We start from the raw sequence: 22,212 nt of genomic DNA on the forward strand, positions 1-22,212 counted from the left end.
GGCTCCAGCATTGGCTCTGGAGCCTGACACATGGAACCCATGCTCCTAGCTGGCTATATGACTTTGTTCAAGTATTTGGTGTATCAGGAGATTAATGGTAACCATAATATGGGATGGTTTTGAGTATTAAAGATAATAAAGTGTTAGAAAGGAATCTGGCGCTCAGTAGGTTTCAGTCTTTGGTTTTTTGCTTTTTCTGAGACAGGGTCTCCCTATGTAGTTTAGGCTGACCTTGAACTCACCATGTAGTACAAGCTGGCCTTGAACTCCCAGGAATTGTTCCACCTCAGTCTGCAGAGTGCTGTTAGAACTATAGTGTGCCCCACTGTGACAGGGTGAGTGTCAGTTTTTACACTGTTTTCTTTAGTGAATCTTCCCAGACCTCCTAATGAAAAATAGGTCCCCATAGTCACTAGTAACTGTTTTTTTGGGTTTTTTGGTACCGGGGATCCAACTCAGGACCTCACACTTTTCAGGCAGGCGCTTATGTCACTGACTTAAATCCCCGGACCCCCCACAGTTACTATTTCATCACTGTTTTCACTTCTTCATAGCATTTATCTGTACCTGAAATAATTTTGGTTTTTCAAATATTTTATACAACGAATAATCATTGGTGCAGTTACTATGTGCCAGGCACTTCACATCTGCTGTCAGCCTGGATAGGTGAGGTCTCTGACTGTTTGGTTCACCAGGGTTCACCGGCTACTCCTCCGCATCGTGACCAGCACATAGTAGGTGCTTCGCTCGGGGAAGAGCCCCGCCCCTCACACCACCCCTCCCCCGCTCCAGGAAGTGCGGGGGCTCCAGCCGCCCGACCGGGCGCAATGCATTCTGGGAAGGTAGCAGCACCAGATCCAAGATGGCGGCCAGCAGGAGGCTGATGAAGGTAAAAGCCATTCTCCGGTGCCGGTAGGGCGGGAGGCGGCGTTGTGAACCGGGGGCCCCTCAGTGGGCCTAGAGCTCTCCTGGGCGCCGTCGCCCGGGTTCCCCCTCTATGTGGCCCCGCTGTCCCGCCGGACCGCATGGAGCTGAGCGAACTAACGGGGCCATCTAGGCCGCAGCCTGGGCGGGAGCTGCAGGCCGCGCCGGGGCTGCCACTGGCCCTCCGCCCAATCCAGGCGTCCGCGTGACCCTCCTCCTGGGGCCCAGCCGTGTCGCCGTTGTCGCGGCGTCCGCGGCCCCGGCGGGGGTCGCCGTGAATGCGGGGTTTGGCGGGCAGAGCCTAGGCTAGCGGCGCGGAGAAGGCCCGAACACAGAGCCCCGGAACCCTAGTGGGGATCCCGCGCTGCGGAGCCGCCCCGCCCTGGGCTAAAGGCCCGGCCTGGGCTGAGGAGGAAAGAAGGAGGCTGGCGGCCAGAACTAGATCCGTTTGTTGGTGGGTCGTTTGAAATTGCTCTGAGACCGAGAAAACTGTCGCCTTGTGACTGCAGAATCACACAGCCGGGAAGTTTCAACTCCAGGAAGGCGTGGGTTCGACCCCATTCGCGGCTCGGTTCTCCTTCCTCATCTTCTTCCCCATCCACCACTTAGTCATTTCGATCTCCTTTCCTTGTCGAAGCAAAGTGCCATTTGAAGGGGGGTGAGAGTTGGCTCCTGTCGTTCGAGTCAAAACCAAAGTTTGTAAAAATAACTTGGTTACACTTGCTTTGGATCTCGAATGTAATGGGGTACCTTCTTAATGCCTCTCCTTTGGTGAGGAACACAGTTGCTAAATTGACTTAGTTCGCTCATCAGTGGATTTGCTGATGTTCTGGGGGAGGTCACTACAAGTCAACATTTGTGAATCGTTGACGGTGTAGTCCAGGCGAGCAGCATCTCGTCTGGGACAGGGACCGGAGCTCTTCCTGGGAAGAGATAAAGAGTTGGGGATTTTGTCTGGGTAGAGTCACAATTGGTAGAACTAGATATTCAAAGTGGAGTCGCAACCGCTGAATCCTCCTTTCCTAAGGACTTTTCCTTTTCACTAAGGACTGGTGAAGACATAAGACTTTATAAAACTGTAGTGGAAGTAAGCGCAAAAGATCATTGTACTCCAAACCCCTCCTCATCTTTTCTGTCAGCGACACCACTATTCACCTAGATGAAAGGACTGTTAATTCATTTATTTCTCTGCTCATCAAGTACTGCCATCTGGTATGCCTTGCAGATTTAACTTTAAAGATTTTCTAAGTGCATGTCTGGCTTCTTAATCTCATTGAAATTACTGAACTCCATCACCCTCTCTCAGGTGCCCACTCCTTTGACTACCCTTCAAGGACACTAGAGTTCTTCTATAGCAAATATTCAATCTTTTTCCTCTTGTTAGAAACATGTATGGCCACCAGGCCTGGTGGCTCACGCCTGTAATCCCAGTACTTGGGAGGCTGAGGCAGGAGGATTATTGCGAGTTCCAGACCATCCTAGGCTACAAAGTGAGCTCAAGGTCAACCTGAACTGCATAGAAAGACCCTGTCTCAAAAAAAAAAAAGAAAGAAAGAAAGAAACCTGTACGGTCCTAGTGGCCTTAAGCAGCCAATTGTAACCTCTTGGCGTGCAAGAACTTTCTTAGGCTGAAAACAATCAGTTCAACATGATTACCTCCCATCCTTTGGTTCCCTTCAATCTTTTATACCTAATTCCAACAGCTAATTTTTCCAGCTTCTACTCTGCAACTCCGTACTTCATATTCATGATCATGTTTAATCTTCCCTTTGAAGTAGACGTTATTGTCCTCACTTTGTAGATGAGAAAATAGAATGCATAGTAACTTGCTCTGGGCTACTCAGCCAGGTAGAGAGTGGGCTATGATCAGTTCTATGTGGCTTCAAAGCGAAGTCATGGGGTTTCCTGTTGCACATTGTGTATGATTTACCTAGGAAAGGCTGCCTTTTAACCACTCTGGTCTTCCAGGCAAGTCCTTGATTGAACTCCAGTGCCATCTATACTGTGTGCCCTCCAGTCCCCTCAGAGTGAGGTGTTTCTTCTTTTGACCACCGCACTTTCTTTGTTTCCCTTTTGAACATTGTCAAGATCTGATTCATATTACAAGCTTGTCTCTCTCTCTCTCTCTCTCCCCCTCTCCCTTTCTCCCTCTCTCTTTGTCTCTCTCCCTTTCTTTCCTCTTTCTCCCTTTCTCTCTGAGACTCCCTAGTGTCTCACTTCCTAATTCAGGCTGGCCTTAAACTCATTATGTATCCCAAACTGGCCTAGAACTCCTGATCCTTATGGCCTCAACCTCCCAACTACTAGAATTACTAGAGTACTAGAATTACTAGGCTGTGGTCTGACCACCCTTCCCCACCAGACTTGTCTTTCCCACACTAGTTTCTGATTTCCTTAAAGTGAAGGCTCTTGAGCTATTTCATATTGGCCTCCCTCAGTCTAGCCCAGTTGACCTAGTTTGGAATCCCCAGGCAGTTGGTCCGAGAATGGATTTATGGTTTTTACATTATTTGTTTCTAAGAATTGGAGCTCAGAAAAAAATACGTAACATTAACTGATTTCTTACTGAATGAACAAGGTTATTTGCATGAGGCCTTTTTTTATGTTTTCAGAATCAAATTTAATGTATTATCATTTTACTGTACTTTTATAAAGAGGTAATTGTAAAGTTTAGGTAACTTGAAAATTACTTTAAGTGAAGTAGTACTGTAGTAGGAAGAGATGAGGCACTAAATGTCAGGCTCCAAGATCCAAATTCCATGTCCCTTGTCACATTTCCTCTATTTCTTTCAAGGCTGTGTGGAAGAGTATGTTCAGTTTTCTTCAGTTATAGATGGAAATTTTTTCAGTTTGGTAGGTGAATTCTAGCTGTATGCTGACCTTGACTTAATAATCAGTTTTCAGATTTATTTTAAAAAGAATGAAGAAAACTTAATGATGCAGGTTGATCAACAGAGTCTTTCAGTACTTGGGATAGAAATAATAAATGGAAGTTTTTCTTCCTTTTTTGTGGGGGGTGGGGTTTGAGATAGTGCCTCAATATGTAGTTCAGGCTTCCTATGATCCACATGCCTTGGTCTTCCAAATGCTAGGACTTTAGGTGTATACCATCATGCCCAGCAGAAAATAGGTTTTCAGTGGTGAAAAATTGGAATGTAGTGCTTATGTCAATGCCTCATGTAGAACAGATGTTAAATAATCAAATTATCTTTTTTGTTTTGCTTTGTTTTTTTGGAGACAGGGCCTCACTGTGGAGATCAAGCTGGCCTTGAGCTCACAAAGTAACCCTAGCTAACTTCCATCCTCCTTCCTCAGCCTCCTTAAGTGCTGGAACTGCAGGAATGCATGCTCCACCACATCCAACTTACTTACATTTTGAAGAACTTTAGATTTCCTCATAAAATCTTTTCCAAAACACTTAGTATAACTGATTTCTTTTATCCAAGTGTGGTGGCACACAGGGCTGTAATCTTAGCACTCAGTAGGCTGAAGCAGGAGGATTGCTGTGAGTTGGAGAGCAGCCTGGGCTATTTAGCAAGAACCTATCTCAAAAAACAAAAAACACAATGGACTATCTGAAGGTAGTGCAAAGTACAGTAGTAAAAGTGAGTTGGGTATATCAGATTGGAAAGTTACTTTCAGCAAAATTTCAAAAAGATTTTTTTCAGATCACTTTTTAAGATCATAATGTTAATAAAACATACATTTTTTAAAATAAAACATACATTTAAAGCAGCTAATTGAGCACTGATGATAACACTCATTGCTTCAGTTAGGATAGGGGAATAGCTACAAAACCAAAAGCAAAACCTCTGTCTGGCTTAGGAAAATTGCTTTCTCATCATCTCTTTGCAGCCTCATACTACACATAGCTCCCCCAAGGGGCTCTCCAATTGAGTAGCTTCCCAGAAGGGCTTTTCTCAAAGGGGAAATTTGTGGATTTAGAGGGAGGGAACATTTTATTAGTTATTATGGCATAACTATTGAGATGAGGAATTGAGGTTTTTTTTTTTTTTTTTTTTTTGAGATGGGCTTGCAATGCAGTTCAGGCTAACCTTGATTGCCTAGAACTCAGCAATCCTGCCTCAGCCTCCTAAGTGCTGTGATCACAGGTGTGCGCCACAACACCCAGCTCAGGAATTGAGATTTGCATAGCTTTTCAATGTTGTTTAATCTTCACCATATTGGTGTACTTTCTCAGTCCATAAGCACATCTGAATGAGTAGGAGTTGCTCAGTAGCAATTTGGTCCTTGGAATTCATTGTATCAAGCAATGAACTGGTTTTGCTTTTGAGTAATACCAGGTTTTTTTTTTTTTTTTTTTTTTTTTTTTTGTGTGTGTGTGTGTGTGTGTGTGTTTTCCCTTTTTATCGGTACCTCCAGAGATCGAACTGCCTGCTTGCAAGGCAGGCGCTTATGCTGCTGAGCTAAATCCCTAGCCCCCAGGTTGTTTTTTTGTTGTAGTTTGTTTTTGGGGTTTTATTTTACTTTTTTTCTTTTTTTCATTTTTTTTGTCTTTTTTGAGATGGGGTCTCGCTGTGCAGTTCAGGCTGGCCTTGAGCTGACTTTGTAGCCCAGGCTGGTCTTGAACTCCCAAGGATCCTCCCACCTCAGCCTCCCTAGTGCTTGGGATTACAGGTGTGAGCCACCACGCCCCGCTTTTTTTTTTTTTTTAAGACAGGGTCTCAGTATGTAGTTTAGACTGGCCTTGAACTCTCAGCAATCCTCCTGCCTCAACCTCCTGAGTCCTAGATCTGTAAGTGTGCACCATCATGCCCACTTTTACATCTTTTTTTTTAAATCGGTACCGGGGATCAAACTTATAACCACATGCTTGCAAGGCAGACGCTTTTGCCGCTGAGCTAAATCCCCATCATCCACTTCTAATGGAAGGTTTATATTCCTCCAGGTTGGGTAATTAATACTACAGAGCAATGACTATGTGTTAGTTGTTTTAGGAAGTAAAGGGAGAGCTGACCACAGTGCCTCTTCTAGTTCTACCTGCAGAAGGTTGAAGAAGGACGATTGCTTTGAGGCCAGCCTGGGCAGCGTAGAGTCTTTTAAAAAAAAGATGAGGGAAATTGAAGAGGTTTTTTTTTTTTTACCAGGGATCCAACTTATGGCCTTGTTCCTGCCAGGCAGGCATTTATGCTGCGAGCTAAATCCCTGGCCCTGAAGAAGGAGTTTTATAGATGATAGTGTTCCAGTAAAATTGACCTGAATACTTAACCAGGGATGATGGTACATGCCTGTCATCCCAGAACTCTGCGATGAGACAGGAGGGTTCAATGTTTAAGCTCAATTTGGGCAATTCAGTTGAAAGCCTGTAGCCAAAAAACAAAGCAAAACAAAACAAGACACTGGAAATTACCTCAGTGGCAAGACCTGGTAACCTTGTCCAATCCCCAGTTCAGGGAAAGGGAGGAGTGGTTTTTTTTTTGTTTGTTTGTTTGTTTTTTAAAGGGAATACAAACAGTTTTCTCAATTTCCCACAACCCAAATCCATTTGCAAAATAAATTCAGATTCAGGCTCTTGTTTGTTTTTTGTTTTCTTTTTGTGTTGTTAGTGAGGGTTAAACCCAGAGCCTTGGCCCTAGCACATTCCCAAGCTTTTCCTATTGATTGTTTTGGTACAGGGTCTGTATAAACCATTAAGGTGCCCAGGCAGAGCTCAAACTTTCAGTCCTCCTGACAGCCTCCCAGAGGACTAGGATTACAGGTGTCCACCACTTTAGCTTACTCATTTGTTGTTGCTGTTGTTGTTTTTCACTGATACTGAGGATTGAACCCTAGGGGTTTTTTGTTTGTTTGTTTGTTTGTTTTTTTGGTACTGGGAATGGAACTCAAGTCATTTGCCAGGCAGGTGCTTATGCTGCTATGTCCCTGGCCCTGAACCCTGGGCCTTTTAAAAAATTTTTATTTTGAGACAGTGTCTCACTAAAATTAGCCAGGCTAAACTGAACTTTTATCTTCCTACCAGGTGCAAATGTTTTCTTTTTTGAGACAGGGTCTCGCACATAGTTCAGGCAGGTCTTGAGCTTACTTTGTAGCCTAGGCTGGTCTTAAACTCGCATGATCCTCCTACCTCAGCCTTCCTTGTGCTGAGATTACAGGTGTGAGCCCCCATGGCTGCTTTGTTTTTTCAGATAGAGTTCCTCTGTGTGGTTCATGCTGGCCTTGAACTCTTTAAGTAGCTCAGGCTTAAACTCAGTGATCCTTCTGCCTCAGCCTTCCAAGTGCTGGGATCCAGGTATGTGCTGCCATGCCTGGATAAATATTTTTCTATCAAAAGAGAATTGAATATGGCTATAATCCCAACACTCAAGAGATTGAGGCAGAATGATTACAGTGGGTTCACGGCCAATCTGGGCTACATAGTGAGTCAAGGCCAGACTGACTGACCTATATAGCAAGATCCTGTCTCACACCTCAGCAAAAACCAAGAAAGAGACAGAGAGATGGAGAATGAATATAAATTTGAGCAGACTCTGAGAAAGAGAATATAATATACTTAATTATTGCAACTTTTATGGCACTTCTTAAGGTATATTCTAGAACAAAAACACTTGTCTCAGAATAGTGGGGTTTTACCTAATCTTTTTCTTTCTTTTAACGGTACCTGGGATCAAACTCACGACTGCACACTTGCAAGGCAGGTGCTAATGCTGCTGAGCTAAATCCCCAGCCTGGTTTTTCCTAATCTTGTTTGAACTCCAAGAAACACCTGTTCACTGGCATGGGTGGTACACACCTGTAACCCCAGCACTTGGGCAGCTGAGGCCAGAGGATAGCTATAAGTTCCAAGCCATCCTGGGCTAGTTAGTTCAGGACCAGCTGTACCCACATAATGAGACCCTCAGAAAGCCTCACACAAACACTTACACCAAAAGACTTAACCAGGCATGGTGTTGTTATGTATCTGTAGTCTCAGCTTCTCAGGAGGCTGAGGCAGGAAGATTGTGAGTTCAAGGCCAGCCTGGGCAACATAGTGAAAACGTATCTCAAAAAAAGAAAGGAGTGAGATGTGTTAATGACACCTGTTTCAAGAGGAGGAGGTTGTTGATTAATTGTTAGATCAAGTCACTTGAAAGTGTTATTACTCTTATGGAGAAGTGTCATTAAGGGGACTAGGGATATATAAGTTCAGTGGTGACATGCTTAGCACGCACCAGGCCTTGGGTTCATTCTACAGCACCAAAATAATAACAGAGGCATACCATTAAATGTTTCATGACACATCTGTTTTCTTTGTTACAAACAGTGAGGACTTAAAGCTTAGAGAACCACAAGAGATATCTGTCCTGGGGCTAGTTTTGTTTGTTTGTTTGCTTGCTTGCTTTTGAGACGGCCTCTGTGTGGTTTAGGCTGGCCTTGAGTTCCCTGTGTGGTCTGGATTGGCCTTGTGGTGGTCCTCCTGCCTTTGCCTCCTGAATGCTGGAGTTATAGACATGTGCTACCCTGCTCAGCTTGAGCCCAGTGTGTGTGTGTGTGGTAGATGGTAGTAGGGACTGGACTCAGCTTTTGCACTGAGCTACATTCCTCAGCCCTTTGTACAAATTTCTTTCCTTTCCTTTTGGTGCCAGGCATGTGCTTTGCCACTGAGCTGTATCCTGGGCCTTTTGTCTTTTTGAGACAAGGTCTTACTATGCAGTTCATGCTGACCTTGAACTTGCAGCAATCCCGCAGCTTGAGCTTCCTGAGTACTAGATTACAATCTTTGCACCACTGCCCCTGGCTAAAAATTTCTATTTTTTTTTTTTTTTTTTTTGGTACCAGGGATCAAACTTACAGCCTCATGCTTGCTAAGCAGGCACTTATGCCGCTGAGTTAAACCCCCAGCCCTAAAAATTTTTCTTTTTAAAATTTTTTATTTTATTTATTTATTTTTTGAGACAGATTCTTGCTGTGTAGTTTAGGTTGACCTTGAACTCTCTATATAATCCAGACGGGCATTGAACTCTTGGTAATCTTACTTCCTCAGCCTCACAAGTGCTAGGATTTTCAGGTATGTGGCATCATTTCTGCCCCATGTGCCCAACTATGAGCCCACACTTTTGTCCAACCATATCAAGACTTTTCTGTAGAATGGTATGGAGACCTGAAGTCTGAGGTCATTTTATAGATCTTCCTCTGGACACTCACTTTTCCTGTCTTGATTAATTAGCATTTTACTTGTCTACTGTACGTTCCAGGGGAAAATGCTTGGGGAACCCCCAGAATCCTTCCTCCCATGTCTAGCCAGCTACCAGATTCTGCTGAACTATGGCATCTTTTTTTTTTTTGTCTTTTTTGAGACGGGGGTCTCGCCATGCAGTTCAGGCTGGCCTTGAGCTCACTTTGTAGCCCAGCCTGGTCTCGAACTCACAATGATCCTCCCACCTCAGCCTCAGGAGTGCAGGGATTACAGGCGTGTGCCACCATGCCCGGCTGTGGCAACTATTTTTGTTCTTTGCCTGTCTTCTTTCCATCTCTTCTGCCACTGATTTAGTTCAGGCCATTCCCATCTGTGATGGGCCCACTTGTGTCAGATTCCTAACCAGTCAGCCTATCCTCTGACATATCCTGCCCAGCAGTGGACTGAAGTAGTTGTGGTGTGTGGAACTTATGCATGCAAATGCCCAGGCCCTGTGCCCAGAAGGGTGTGACTCTGGGTTATAAGCAAGTCCACAGACCTTAGTGTATTGTCTCAAGGTCTGATCTCTCTAGCCTCATCTTTCTGTTTGCCTGTGGAAGTCCCTAGATATTGCATGCTTTGTTTATTTTCAGGTGCTGGAATTGAATATAGGGTTGTATGCATATTAGGTAAGCATTTGACCCCACTGAGTTACACCCCTGGCCCTTTTTAAAAATGTATTTTAAAATTTCAAGGCAGGTTATCACTAAGTTGCCCATGTAGGCCTTTAATTTGCAATCCTTCTGCTTTTGGCTCCAGAAAGGCTGGGATTACAGGTATGCTTTACCATGCAGGTTTAATCCTGTCTTTTTTGTAGCGAGGCGACTTCCTAGCCTTTAAGACTTAGCTCAAGGAACACCTCCTCTGGCCCTGCGCTTGAGGAGGTCAGTGAAAAAGAAAAATAGTATGTATCTGGAGCCAAGTTATCTGACCTGTCCATCTGTATCCCAGATGTATGCCAGTTGAACGGTGGCTCACAGAGAGGTGAAGACTCTTCCCCCATCCCCAACTTTGAGGAAGAGGTAGACTATTGCCTGGCTTTCTAGGAATGAGTAGAATCTCAGTAGTTAAAAAGGAAATGTTCCTGGTGGAACTGTATTTCTTTTAGCCAACTGCAGCTTGTTGCAATGAATATAAATAGGTGAGATTGAGTCCCTTGCATCCCTAGAATGGCTGTGGGAAGTGACTCTAGAAGATACCAGGAAGCATCCCAGAAGCAGTCTCAGCTCTCGAAAACTAGCAGCCTGCTTTTGACTGTACCATCCTCTCCTTGGATTTTAGTTGGTCCAGCCCCTTACGTGCTTTCCAAAAGCACTAGGAAACTGGCCTGGTTTTATCTTAGGTTGTTGCATGCAATATACCTCACTTTTCCAAAACTAGTAGTCCTCTTCTTGTGAGACCAGGTATGGCAAGGTTAAGTTCCTTGGCTAGTCTCTGGAAGGAATATCATGGAGATTATAGTGATGGGTTTAAGAATAGATGGCAGAGCTGCCCTATAGTCTTTAAATTTCATTTGCATCCTTCAGAAGTGGCAAGTTCTTCACTTGTTTTATCTTTGTATATCCAGCTAGCCTCAGCCTGCTTGAACTTTTGCTTTTTTGAGACAGGATCAGAATCTCCCTATCCCTATGTAGTGGTCTTGAACTCAACTGTGTCACCTACACTGACCTCAAACTTGCAGCGATCCTCTTGCCTCAGTCTCTCTTTTTTTTTTTTTTTTTTGGTACCCGTGATCGACTCATGACCATGCACTTGGGAGGCAGGTGCTTATGCCACTGAGTTTCCAGCAAATGATTGGGGCTGGGGAGGAAGGTGTGGTTTGACAGGCCACAGCAGAGAGGCTGGTGGGAGCACAGAGTATCGAACTGGCGACCTCCTGTTTGTAGTGGGGGCACGCAGACCGCTGAGCCAGAGGTCCCATTGCCTCAGTCTCTTAAGTACTGGGAATAGAGGTATGTGTCACCAGGCCTGCTGCCTGAAGTTTGGATAAACTTAATTCCCCTAATTTAAAAGAACTGAACATGGTAGCAGGAGGCCAGCCTAGGCTGTATAGTGAGTTCAAGGCCAACCTGAAATAAATACATAGCAAGAACTTGACTCAAGAAGATACCCCCCAAAAAAAGATAGAATAAGAAATTAGGCATATGGCCTGTAATCTTAGTATTCTGGAAGGCTGAGGCAGAGAATTCTAGCCCAGAGTGGGTAATTTAGCAACTTAGTGAGAGTATATCCCTAAATAAAAAAAATTTTTTTAAAGGGCTGAGGGGAGGAACATAATCCAGAGTGAAAGCTTTGGGTTCATTCCCAGTACCAGAAAAAATAGAGGGAGTTTTCATTTAGGATAAAACTGTTGGGAAGGTAACTATTGAATAGTGGTTAAGAATTCAGGTTCTAAACCAGTCATAGTGGCATATGCCTATAATCCCATTACTTGGTAGGCTGAGGCAAGAGGATCACAAGCTCAAGGCCAGTATGGACAATTTAGTGAGATCTTACCTGGAAAAAGTTTTTTTTCTGTTTAAAAATTTTAAAAATTAAATTTTTGACACACCTGTAATCCCAGCATTTGGGAAGCTGAATCAGGAGAATTGCTCCAAGTTTGAGGCCAGCCGGGTCTCTTAGTGAGTTTAAGTCCACCCTGAACTATATGGAAGGGCCCTGTCTCAGAAAACAGGGTCCAGCTAATGTATAGTGATCCTCATGTCTCAGCATCCTGAGTGCCGGCATTACAAACATGCACTACCACACCCACTATCTTTTAGATACTTAAAAATAGCTAACGATACAGTTCAGTGACAGAGTGCTTGCCTAGCACATGAAAGGCCCTGAGTTCAATTTGAAGTACTGCAGAAGGGAAAAAATAGAACTCAGACTCTGGACTTTATTCTTGAGTCTGCTGTATTTTAACTTGAGCAAGTTACTTACTTAACCTCTTTGTGCTTTTATTACTTCATCTACATATGGAGGTTAAGTTAGTTAGTTTTATCAGGTGCTTAGAAAAGTTCTTGGCATATACAGTGGTACCTTGGAACTCACTTTTTTTTTTTTTTTTTTTATCAGTATCAAGGATCGAACTCATGACCGCCTGCTTGCAAGGCAGGTGCTTATGCTGCTGAGCTAAATCCCCAGCCCCTTGGAACTCATTGTTAATGGGTTCTGGGAGGTATATTGAGTACCAGACAGAACAGTACTAAGCAAATTGCTTTGGCTATGAAGAATTGCAAGTCACAAAGCAGTCAACACTGACACATTCTGGCTTGTATTGAGTACCAAATGACAAGTACTGGACAAAATTTTCACATCAAAATGCATTGTGTACCAAGTTTGGCAAATTTCAAAGGGGTATAGTACCAGTTGTGACTGTACTAAGATACTTGTGGGTATTGGGAGTGAGCAAGAGATGTTCTAAGTTAATGAGAGGAAGTGAGGCTGAAAACATGTGTTGGGGCCATATGTTATTGGGCTTTCCTGAATGTGATCTCACCATTGGAGACAGAGCCCCATGCTCTTAGCTTAGTGCTTTGTTGCCTTTGAAAGTACCTAGTATCTTATAGCATGGGTGAAAGAATTATGGAGATAGCCACGTACAGGTTTCTTTGTTTGAAAATCTTTACTTTTTTGTTATTTGTTTTTTTTTAATACTTTTTTTTTTTGGTCTTTTTCGTTTTTATCGGTACCAGGGATCGAACCCACGACTGCCTGCTTGCAAGGCAGGCGTTTATGCCGCTGAGCTAAATCCCCAGCCCCATTGTTATTTGTTTTTTATACTTAGGATTAAATCCTAATCCTTAGAATTGTGTCCTCAGCCACCCCTCTACCCCGCCTTTCTTGGCAGTCCAAGGATTGAGTTTAGGGCCTTGACACTGAATTACATCCCTCATTCTTGCTTTGTTTTGTTCCCTTTTTTCTCAAGACAGGGTGTCGCTCTGTAGTTCAGCCTGGCCTGAAAATTCACTATGTGTAGTCCAAACTAGCCTCAAACTCAGGGATCCTCTTGCCTCTCTGTGCCTCCCAAGTGCTGGGATTATAGGCATGCATCACCATGCCCCCAGTCTTTTTTGTTACAGTAATACTGCAGTTGTTAAACTCAATTCGTTACAAATTTGCAGTGATCTTCTTGCCTCAGCTTCCCAAGTGCTGGGATTATAGGTGTGCACCACCATTCCTGACTATAATTTCATTTTTATAGAACTTTAATGTATTTCTTTTTTTCTAATTTTTTTTGTGGTACCAGGGATCGAACTCATGACCTCATGCTTGCCAGGCAGGGGCTAATGCTGCTGAGCTAAACCCCTGGCTAGGACTTTAACATATTTCACAGTGATTTTTTTTTTGTTTTTCTTTAACTATCATGGTTCTCAGTTTCCCTCTTTGCTTTACTGCCTGATCCCCCCGTGTATTTTCCTTTTCTGATCTGAGTATATACCCATTGCAGGGACTTGCGTCACTGTCCAAAGAGGTGCACAGGCGGAAGCCTCGCAGGAGGAGGACAAACCCTTCCCACACACATTGGGAACTGAACCCAGGGTTTCTGCACTGAGCCACATACCCAGCTCCCCCTTTTTTCTTTTCTTTTTTTTTTTGTCTTTTTCATTTTTATCGGTACCAGGGATCAAACTTGCGACTGCCTGCTTGCAAGGCAGGCGTTTATGCTGCTGAGCTAAATCCCCAGCCCCCTAAAATTAATTTTTTAAAAGAAGATGTCATCGCTTCTTGTCATTTTGGCTAAGATTAAATATGGTAAAAAAAGTATTTTATTGGTTAACTGGTATATTATTTTAGGTTAAGGTAAAACCATCAGTGTACAAGCTAAAATTTATCAAGCAGTATTATTTTTCATTTTGAAACAAGGTCTTGCTCTGTCACTTATTGCTGAGGCTGAGTTGAAATTTGCAATTCAGCTTCAACCTCTTGCATTGTATGGATGTAAGGATTGTATGGATGTAAAGCCACCCCTGGCTTGAAGACAACTTTCGAATAAATCCTTTGCTGAAAGACTGGGTGGTATGAGAATGGTAGTTCCTTATAGTGTTTGTGCTGCCAGAGTGAGCACAATCAATGTGGTTCTTTTGTGGTTTGGGTTTTTGCTTTGTTGTTGATTTTTTTCCTTTCTCTTTTTCTCCTCTTCCTTTCTGATACAAGGTCTCACTGTGTAGTAGTTCAGGTTGGCCTTGACTTGCAGTCCTCTGGCTTAGTCTCCTGAGTGCTGGGGTTGCAGTTGAGCCTGTAAGGTAGTTCTTAGGCAGGAATGTATATCACAGTCGCCTGGGAGTACTGCATTCCCCAGGTGTAGGTACTGAGCCCACTTTGAAGTTTGATGCAGAAGGTCCCAAGTGACTATCCTTTTTTTCTACCCTGTTTCTCTACATGTTGGTATTGAATCAGCCTAGAGGCTCAGACATGTACCAACATTGAGTGTTCTGGACCTGGTGGTAATAACTCTCCAGTGGTAGTAAACATTCTAGGCAAGCTTATTTCTTGGCTATTTTCCTAACACCCTAGCTACTTTCTTCTTTCCATTTCTCTGCGTACGTTTCCCAAACTTGGACATCTGTTCTAATAGTTGAGTTTTCCCTTTTTTTTTTTTTTTTTTTAAACTGGATCTTGCTACATAGTTCAGGCTACCTTGAATTTACCATGTAGCCCAGGCTGGCCTCAGGCTCTTGATAATCCTTCTGTTTGTCCCTCTTGGTTGTTGGGATTGTAGATATGCACGAGCACACTAAATTTCTCTGTTCTTAAAGGTTTACCAATTAAGCCGGACATAGTGGCTCACGCTGTAATCCCAGTGCTCAGGTGTCTGAGGCAGGAGAATCTTTTTGAGTTTGAGACCAGCCTGGGCTACAAAGTGAGCTCAAGATCAGCCCGAACTGCATAGGGAGATCCTGTCTCAAAAAAGACAAAAAAAAAAAAAAAAAAAAAAAAAAGGTTCACCAGAGCTTGTTCTGCATAACTGTTTCCCTGTGGAGTTGCTGGGCTTCCCCTGATCTGCCCTGAAAGTGCCTAGATTAGCATTTCTCTGCTTTTGACCCACCTCAACAGTCAGGAAGGGGAATTAGTTTTATTTTTCCAAGGTTTATTTAGGAACACACAACGTGCCTTTTTCCATTTAGCAAATACAAAATGATGTAGTGGTACTGGATGTAGTACTTGTCTACACAGTAGGAGCAGTCTTGCATTAAGACTTAGTGTTCCTAACTTTGGTTTAGCCCCACTAGTTATTCTATATAGTCTGTTCACCTAACTCTGTGGTACTGGCTTTGGACAATATTCGTAGGGTTGTCAAGTGCAGTTCTCTTCTGCACAGGTAGTGTCCTTCTGACAGTTCTTTGTTTTTGTCTTTTTCCTTTTTATTGGTACCGGGGATCGAACTCACGACAGCCCGCTTGCAAGGCAGGTACTGATGCCATTGAGCTAAATCCCCAGCCCCCCTTTCTGACCAGTGGCTGTTTAGTGTCCTCTATCATCTGAGTGTCTGGAGTGAAGTGACAACTTGCTGCCCCTTTCAAAGACACGATAGCTGGGAATAGTGGCATACACCTGTGATACCAGCACTGGGGAGGCTGAGGCAAGAGGTCTGCCATGAGTTCAAGGCTAGCCTGAGCTCCGCAGTACATTTAAGGCCAACCTGAACTGGATAGCAAGATCCTGTCTCAAATAACTAAACAGAACACCCACCAAAATTTAAAAAGCTGTAATATTCTATCACTGAGTCAGAGTCCACTTGAGATTAGTTATTGGCCCTGGTTCTTTTTTCTTCATTCATGGAAATTTGACCTGCCTCTCTCCTTCCCCTTTTGGTGGTACTAAGGATTCAACCTAAAGCCTTGCACATTCCAGGCAAGCATTCTATCATTGAGCTACAGTCCTAGCCTTTTTTTTTTTTGTAATGGGAATGGAATTCAGGACCTTATGCTTACCAGGCAGGCACTGTGTCTAGCCCTTACTTTATTTAAAAAATTAATTAGTTACTTTATTTATTTATTTTAAGGGCTAGGGATTTAGCTCAGTGGCATAAGTACCTGCCTGGCAAGCATGAGGTCGTGAGTTCAATCCTTGGTGCCAAAAAAAAAATTAATTTTGTGGTACTAAGATTTGAATGCAGGGTCTCAGACATGCTAGGCAAGTACTCTGCTACTGAGCCTACATCCCCAGGCCCCCTCCCCTTTTGGCTGTTTTGAGACAGGGTTGCACTACACAGTTCAGGCCGGCCTTGAACTCACTTTTTAGCCATGGCTGACCTCAAACAGCGATCCCCTGCCTCAGCCTTTTGAATGCTAGGATTACAGATGGGCGCCACACTCTCAGTTCCAAACCCATTTATTTATTTATTTATTTATTTATTTATTGTTGTTTTTAAATTTTGAGACAATGTTACTAAGTTGTTCCAGCTGGATGATCTGGATGATTCCAGATAGAATCATCTAATGCTTTTAGAGTCCACCTCACTCCCTCTTACTGGGAATTGAACCCAAGGACTTTGCCTTGAGCTATATCCCCATCCCTTAATTTTTTTCTATTTTTGTTGTTGTTTTGTTCGTTTTTGTTTTTTGAGATGGGATCTTGCTATGTAGTTCAGACTGGCCTTGAACTCACTGTGTAGCCTAGGCTGATCTCAAACTCAAAAGTCCTACCTCAGCCTCCCAAGTGCTGGGATTAACAGGCCTTCACCCACCACCATGCCCAGCACCCCTTAATTTTTTATTTTGAAACAGATTTTCAGTAAGTTGCCCGTGCTGCACTTGAACTTGTGATACTTTTGCCTCAGCCTCCCAGAGTGACGGGATTATAAACGCACCTGTCATGCTTAGCTGCAAAAAAAAAAAAAAAAGAGGAAAAAAGAGAACGTTTTGTTGACTACTTGCTAGAACACATGTGCACAATCTCAGTTAGGTGATAAGTACTGGATGTGCATGGCTGCCTTCTGTTCTTATAGCTCCTCTTTGCTCTTATAGCTCCACTGGGCTTCTGCGGGGTGCCAGGACACTGCTCTTAGGTGGGGATCCTTTTCTATTAATTATATCACATTTTGCTTCGGGGGAGCATGTAGACATGAGCTCTCCGGGCTGGAGTTGTGGGGAAGATGCTTTCTACATGTTTTTTCCCGCAGTACTGAGGATTAAGCACAACACTCCACCACTGAGCTATTTGCCATCCATTAAAAATAAAAAAGAAACTGATTTTAAAATTTTGGGGATAGAATCTTGCTGTATTGCCCAGGTTGTCCTCAGACTTATTCGCCTGCCTCAGCCTCCTGAGTAGCTAGAATTGCAGGCATGTGTTATTGCACCTGGCTTTCCCCTCTGAGCAAGGCTGGAGATAGCTCAGAGGTAGATTAGTTGCCTATGAGTGAGACCCTGGCTTTGGTTTCCAGCAGTACCACCAAACAAAGAAAAAAATAAAAACACACATGAAACTGGGCAACACCCAGGAGTCTTTCCAGGTTCCCTTGATACACTGAAATCCACTTCTGGGCTTTGAAAGGGACCTCATTTTGAGAAGTATTGCTGTCTTCTTGCACTATTGGTAGTGACTGGGAAGGCTGCTGTCTCTTACCAGGGGAAGAAATGGGGGAATTGGCTGGTTCTCTCCCTTAAAGCTCATTTCTTTGTTCCTCAGCCTTGTGCCTTCAGCCCTGAGCAGTTGACCCCAGGCTATTTCTGGCTCTGAACAGAATTGAAACAAACTTTTGTGGAAGCATATTTTGTAAGCTGTTGTTACTGGCTTTGTCTTCCTTATTTTTCTCCATAGAGTTGGGCTGCTCTGTTTTGTTTTGTGTTAACTCCTTTCTTCCATCACCAGTAGTAGCCTCTTGAATTCTGTCTCTGAACTTAACATGAGTTACTTTAAAATTTCTTCTCCAGTTCTTTATTATTAGGACTATTTTCATTTATAAGGGCCACAATTTTGCTCAAGGATTTGCTATCCTGAGAGTTTGAGACATCCTGCCTTTTTGAGTCTTAATATGCAAAATATTTTTTCTCCAAATGTGTAGAATTTGTCTTTTTTACCTTAGTGGAGGCATGATTAGCAGGTTGGGCTGAATAGTTTTTCTTGAAGGGCCATCTTGTGCAATACGGAATGTAGCATCCTGGCCACTGATAACTGCTGCCAGCGTGTGTTAGCTGGGGCTCTAGAGGATGTTGAGACACCTGTGTGGGATGGTGTCACAATGTTTAGCATATGTGTCATGGGCAGGGCTCAGGATGTCAAGTGCAGGGTTCTAACCTGGATGCTAGTGATATCCTGTTGAGAAGTCCTCTTATCTGATGTGGGGTGCTCATCATTCCCTGAATGATGCTCATCGGTACCTGAAGAAAATAGGGCATGTTTGTTTGTCTCAGTTTCTCATTTCTGCCTAATAATCAGTTCTTGTTGGCTAGAATTATGCAGAAGAGGTGACCTTTTTGTACCTGGGATGGCTTAACTTGGAAACAATGTAAATTAATAGTTTATCTGATAACACTGCTTTGGATTCCCTGTCTTCCCAGCTAACCTTATTAGAATTGACCTTTCTTCTCTAGCCTGCAGGTGTGTGGATTACTCCTACAGTAGTGTGACTTGTCTTACTTCATTCATCTGCTTGATATCAAAGCGCTGTTTGTAGTCTTCTTTGTGCCTATACCCACAGGTTTCGCCTTTGCCTTACGCAAGATAGTTTTTGTTTTGTTTTCTTTTTTTTGGTCTTTTTCGTTTTTATCGGTACCAGGGATCGAACTCACGACTGCCTGCTTGTAAGGCAGGCGCTTATGCCGCTGAGCTAAATCCCCAGCCCGCAAGATAGTTTTTCACTGCTTTGTTTCAATTAAGTCCATCTTGCTTTATATTTAAAATTCTTGTAAATATACCCTCTTATGTATATCAGCCATACTTCATGTTGTTAGAATATAGAGTTCGGAAGCCATAAAGTATATTTGTAGATAATTTTAAAATTAGTTTTTTTCTCAGTATTGGATATCTTTTCATTTGTTGTATCTTTTTTGGTTGCCTAGTTTTATAGAGCGTTCTGGGATTTTTTTTTTCTCTCTGTATTTGGTTTAAAGCATTTTGATAGTTAGGACTCAGGCCTTAGGAGACTTCATATCTTTTTTTTTTGTCTTTTTTGAGATGGGGTCTGGCTATGCAGTTCAGGCTGGCCTTGAGCTCACTTTGTAGCCCAGGCTGATCTCGAACTCGCAACGATCCTCCCACCTGAGCCTCCCGAGTGCTGGGATTACAGGCGTGAGCCACCATGTCAGGCTCAAGACTTGGTATCTTTTGTCCTTAGCCAAGAATCTTTTTTTTTTTTTTCCTTTGGTCTTTTTCGTTTTTATCGGTACCAGGGATCGAACTCACGACTGCCTGCTTGCAAGGCAGGCGCTTATGCCACTGAGCTAAATCCCCAGCCCCTTTTTTAAAAATTTTTGAGGCAAAAATCTCACTATCTTGTTTAGGCTGATCTTGAACTTACAGCAGTCCTAGTGCCTCATTCTCTCCCAGGTGCTGTGATTATGATGTGTACCACTATATCTGGCTCTCATTAGCTGCAAATCCTATTGTAGTGTCTTGAGCCAAGGGCTAGAAAGCTGAAATATAGCTTTGTACTTTTTTTTTTGTCTTTTTCGTTTTTATCGGTACCAGGGATCGAACTCACGACTGCACACTTGCAAGGCAGGCGCTTATGCCGCTGAGCTAAATCCCCAGCCCCCAGCTTTGCAACTCTTTGCAGGGGAATCTTTATGATCTGAAGCCCACCCCCACCCTCATCTCACCACTCACTTCCTAGCCACTCACTAACCCAGCCATTCAGCAGATGTTTGAGCCTCACCATTGTTGTAGAATTTCCAAAAAACTGGAGAGACCAGGAGGGGTTTTCAAGAGGAATCTTTAACAGTGCACTGGCCCAGCCACTAGAAATGCTCAAATTCAGACTGGCCCCCAACCAAAGAGAGTCCCCTTTTATACAGATTGTGGCATAAGCAAGTGGAAATAGAGAAACAAAACAATGGCAGTTAGTCATCTAGGCAACTAACCCTATCTTAGCCTTGAAAAGAAAACATATCCTGTGCATCTCAGGATGTTAGGATGCTGTGAAATGTGTTTATAATTCCATTTGTTAGCTTTATCTGTGATATGAGGTACACAGTATTGCCCCTCAGAGGAAGGAGATTCTCTTGAGAGAACTGCTTGAAGTGTCTCCCTTATCAGTGAGAAAAGCATAGGACCACAGTGACAAGTCCACATTCCTGAGAGGGATTGCCCAAGCAGTTGCTTGCCTAGAGCTAGCAAGATTTTAGAGAAAGAGGAAGGACAAGTTTTTCTCTCCAGTTTTGCTTTACCCTAAGCTAATGGAGCTGACATTCTGTTTGGGATATGTGGTGAGGTATGAGGCCTTTTCCCTTTCCTGAATTTATTCATATTTTATACTCTGCAGGGCAGCATTTGTATTGAGTCTTGGGTATTAGTAGGAGTACTAGATGGCAGACAGCTGGTTGGAATGTTCTCTTAGGCACCACGATTTTGAGCCAGGTCACCTCATTCTCTGCTGCAGGAGATTGCAAGTCCTGATACTAGTATTAGCTGTTTCTTAGAAATAGACCCAGCCCTCATTTGGCAATGCTTTTCCTTTCTTATGCTGCTTAGTAAGTAACCCCATGTTCACATCCATCCACACCTGCTTGACTTGAATTTCTTGGACTGGACTCAGGTCCAGATGATCGTAGCCAGCACCTGGGATTGACCAGCAGTGATCACCCTGTGGGAAGATACTCCTTGCAGTTGACTGACATGAATTTCCTGTTCTGTGCATTTCTTTAGTTTTACTGTCTCTGGATCAGATTCTTGCATACCCACACATATATACCCCTGCTTAGAACCTGTAACACTGCCTCTAGTTTCCCTTTTCTCAAAAATTGTTTCTTCTGTTCAGTGTTGCCCCATGTACCTTATAAATTACAGTGGTGTGATGGAAATGTGGTGTGCAGAGGAATATTTGGTTTGATGCTGTGGCCAGTAGGACAGCCTTTGTGCCATGGCTTTACACATAGAGGGGCCTTCCTCTTTCTAGAGCAGTGATAGTGAACCTTTTAGAGAGAGTGCCTAAACCAATTCAGAACCCACTTAGTTATTGCAAAGTGTTAACACTGCAGTTAAACCTGAATAGCGGAGGTTTTAGTTTAAAAAAAAAGACTGTTATCTGATGCTCAGCTGCTAGGAGTGACTTGGCCTGTGGGCTGTCAAGAGAGGGCTCTCTATGTACCTGCTGTAGTATCCCTGCATCATCACTGCTCTAGAGGGTGTGTGAGGAGGCCCAGAGGGGAAGCAGCCTGGCTGAGGGGGCAAGGCTCAGTGGGGTTAGTGCTTGAGTTGCAGAAGAGAACACACAGGGGGAGGGGTTTCTGTGCCATGCCATTAGTTGGGAGTGACATTCCAGATATCAGCACATGGAAGAACGTTGGCTATATGATGTGTGTGTACCTTGTATGTGACCCCAGCCAGACATTCACCTGAGGTGCTGGGAAGACAATGGGAAATACCAGGCTGGTGTCTGTGGTAGACAATTCTAAAGATGTCTCGGGCAGGATCTTAGAGTAATTAATCATGGTGATTGTGCTTTCTGGGTGAAATGGCATTTCATTGACTATTTACATATACCATAATGACCTCTTGTTTGTAAGGATTCTTGTTGCTTACAATGTGGTTTCCCCTTCATTGTGTGCATTTCTGCAGACAATGTATTTCTTATCACCCTTGTTTGGCAGCTGAGGAAACTGAGGCTCACTGAAGGTTTTGTATCCCCTCCTACTACTAGACTGGTTGGTTGTTTTCTTTGCTTGTGTTAATACTGGGGTGGAGCCCTGAAGTCACAGCTCACAGCACTGGGTAGGAAAGTTGGTGGGTGTCCAGTTGCCTTTGGTTGACTGCTAGCCAGTTTTATTCGTCTTTATATTTTCAATGTCCAGTGCATAGTCAGCACTTAATAAATCTCTATTGGAAGAAGCCAGATCTGTAGCACCTTAGGCTAATCACTACCACATGTCTGCTATGTGTAGGGAACATGCCTATTTAAACTGGCATGAGGACTAACCATAGAGAGAAATTGATATATCTATGGAAGCATGATCCCTCCCATCATG

The 22,212-nt window shown here is 43.5% G+C and overlaps 1 protein-coding gene across 1 annotated transcript in view; it reads left to right on the forward strand.

Moving 5' to 3' along the window:
• Positions 1 to 742: 742 nt before the first annotated feature.
• Ube2l3 (ubiquitin conjugating enzyme E2 L3) overlaps positions 743 to 22,212 on the forward strand; it is a 61,300-nt gene continuing 39,830 nt past the window's right edge. Inside the window, exon 1 of the mRNA XM_003478057.5 lies at positions 743 to 889. Coding sequence (XP_003478105.2) covers positions 863 to 889 — 27 coding nt within the window. The 5' untranslated portion in view covers positions 743 to 862. The remainder of the gene's footprint in view (positions 890 to 22,212) is intronic.

This window comes from Cavia porcellus, unplaced genomic scaffold (genome assembly GCF_034190915.1).
Source record: "Cavia porcellus strain 051 isolate PalLab524CR breed Dunkin Hartley unplaced genomic scaffold, mCavPor4.1 scaffold_16, whole genome shotgun sequence".
In the NCBI taxonomy this organism is placed as follows: domain Eukaryota; kingdom Metazoa; phylum Chordata; class Mammalia; order Rodentia; family Caviidae; genus Cavia; species Cavia porcellus.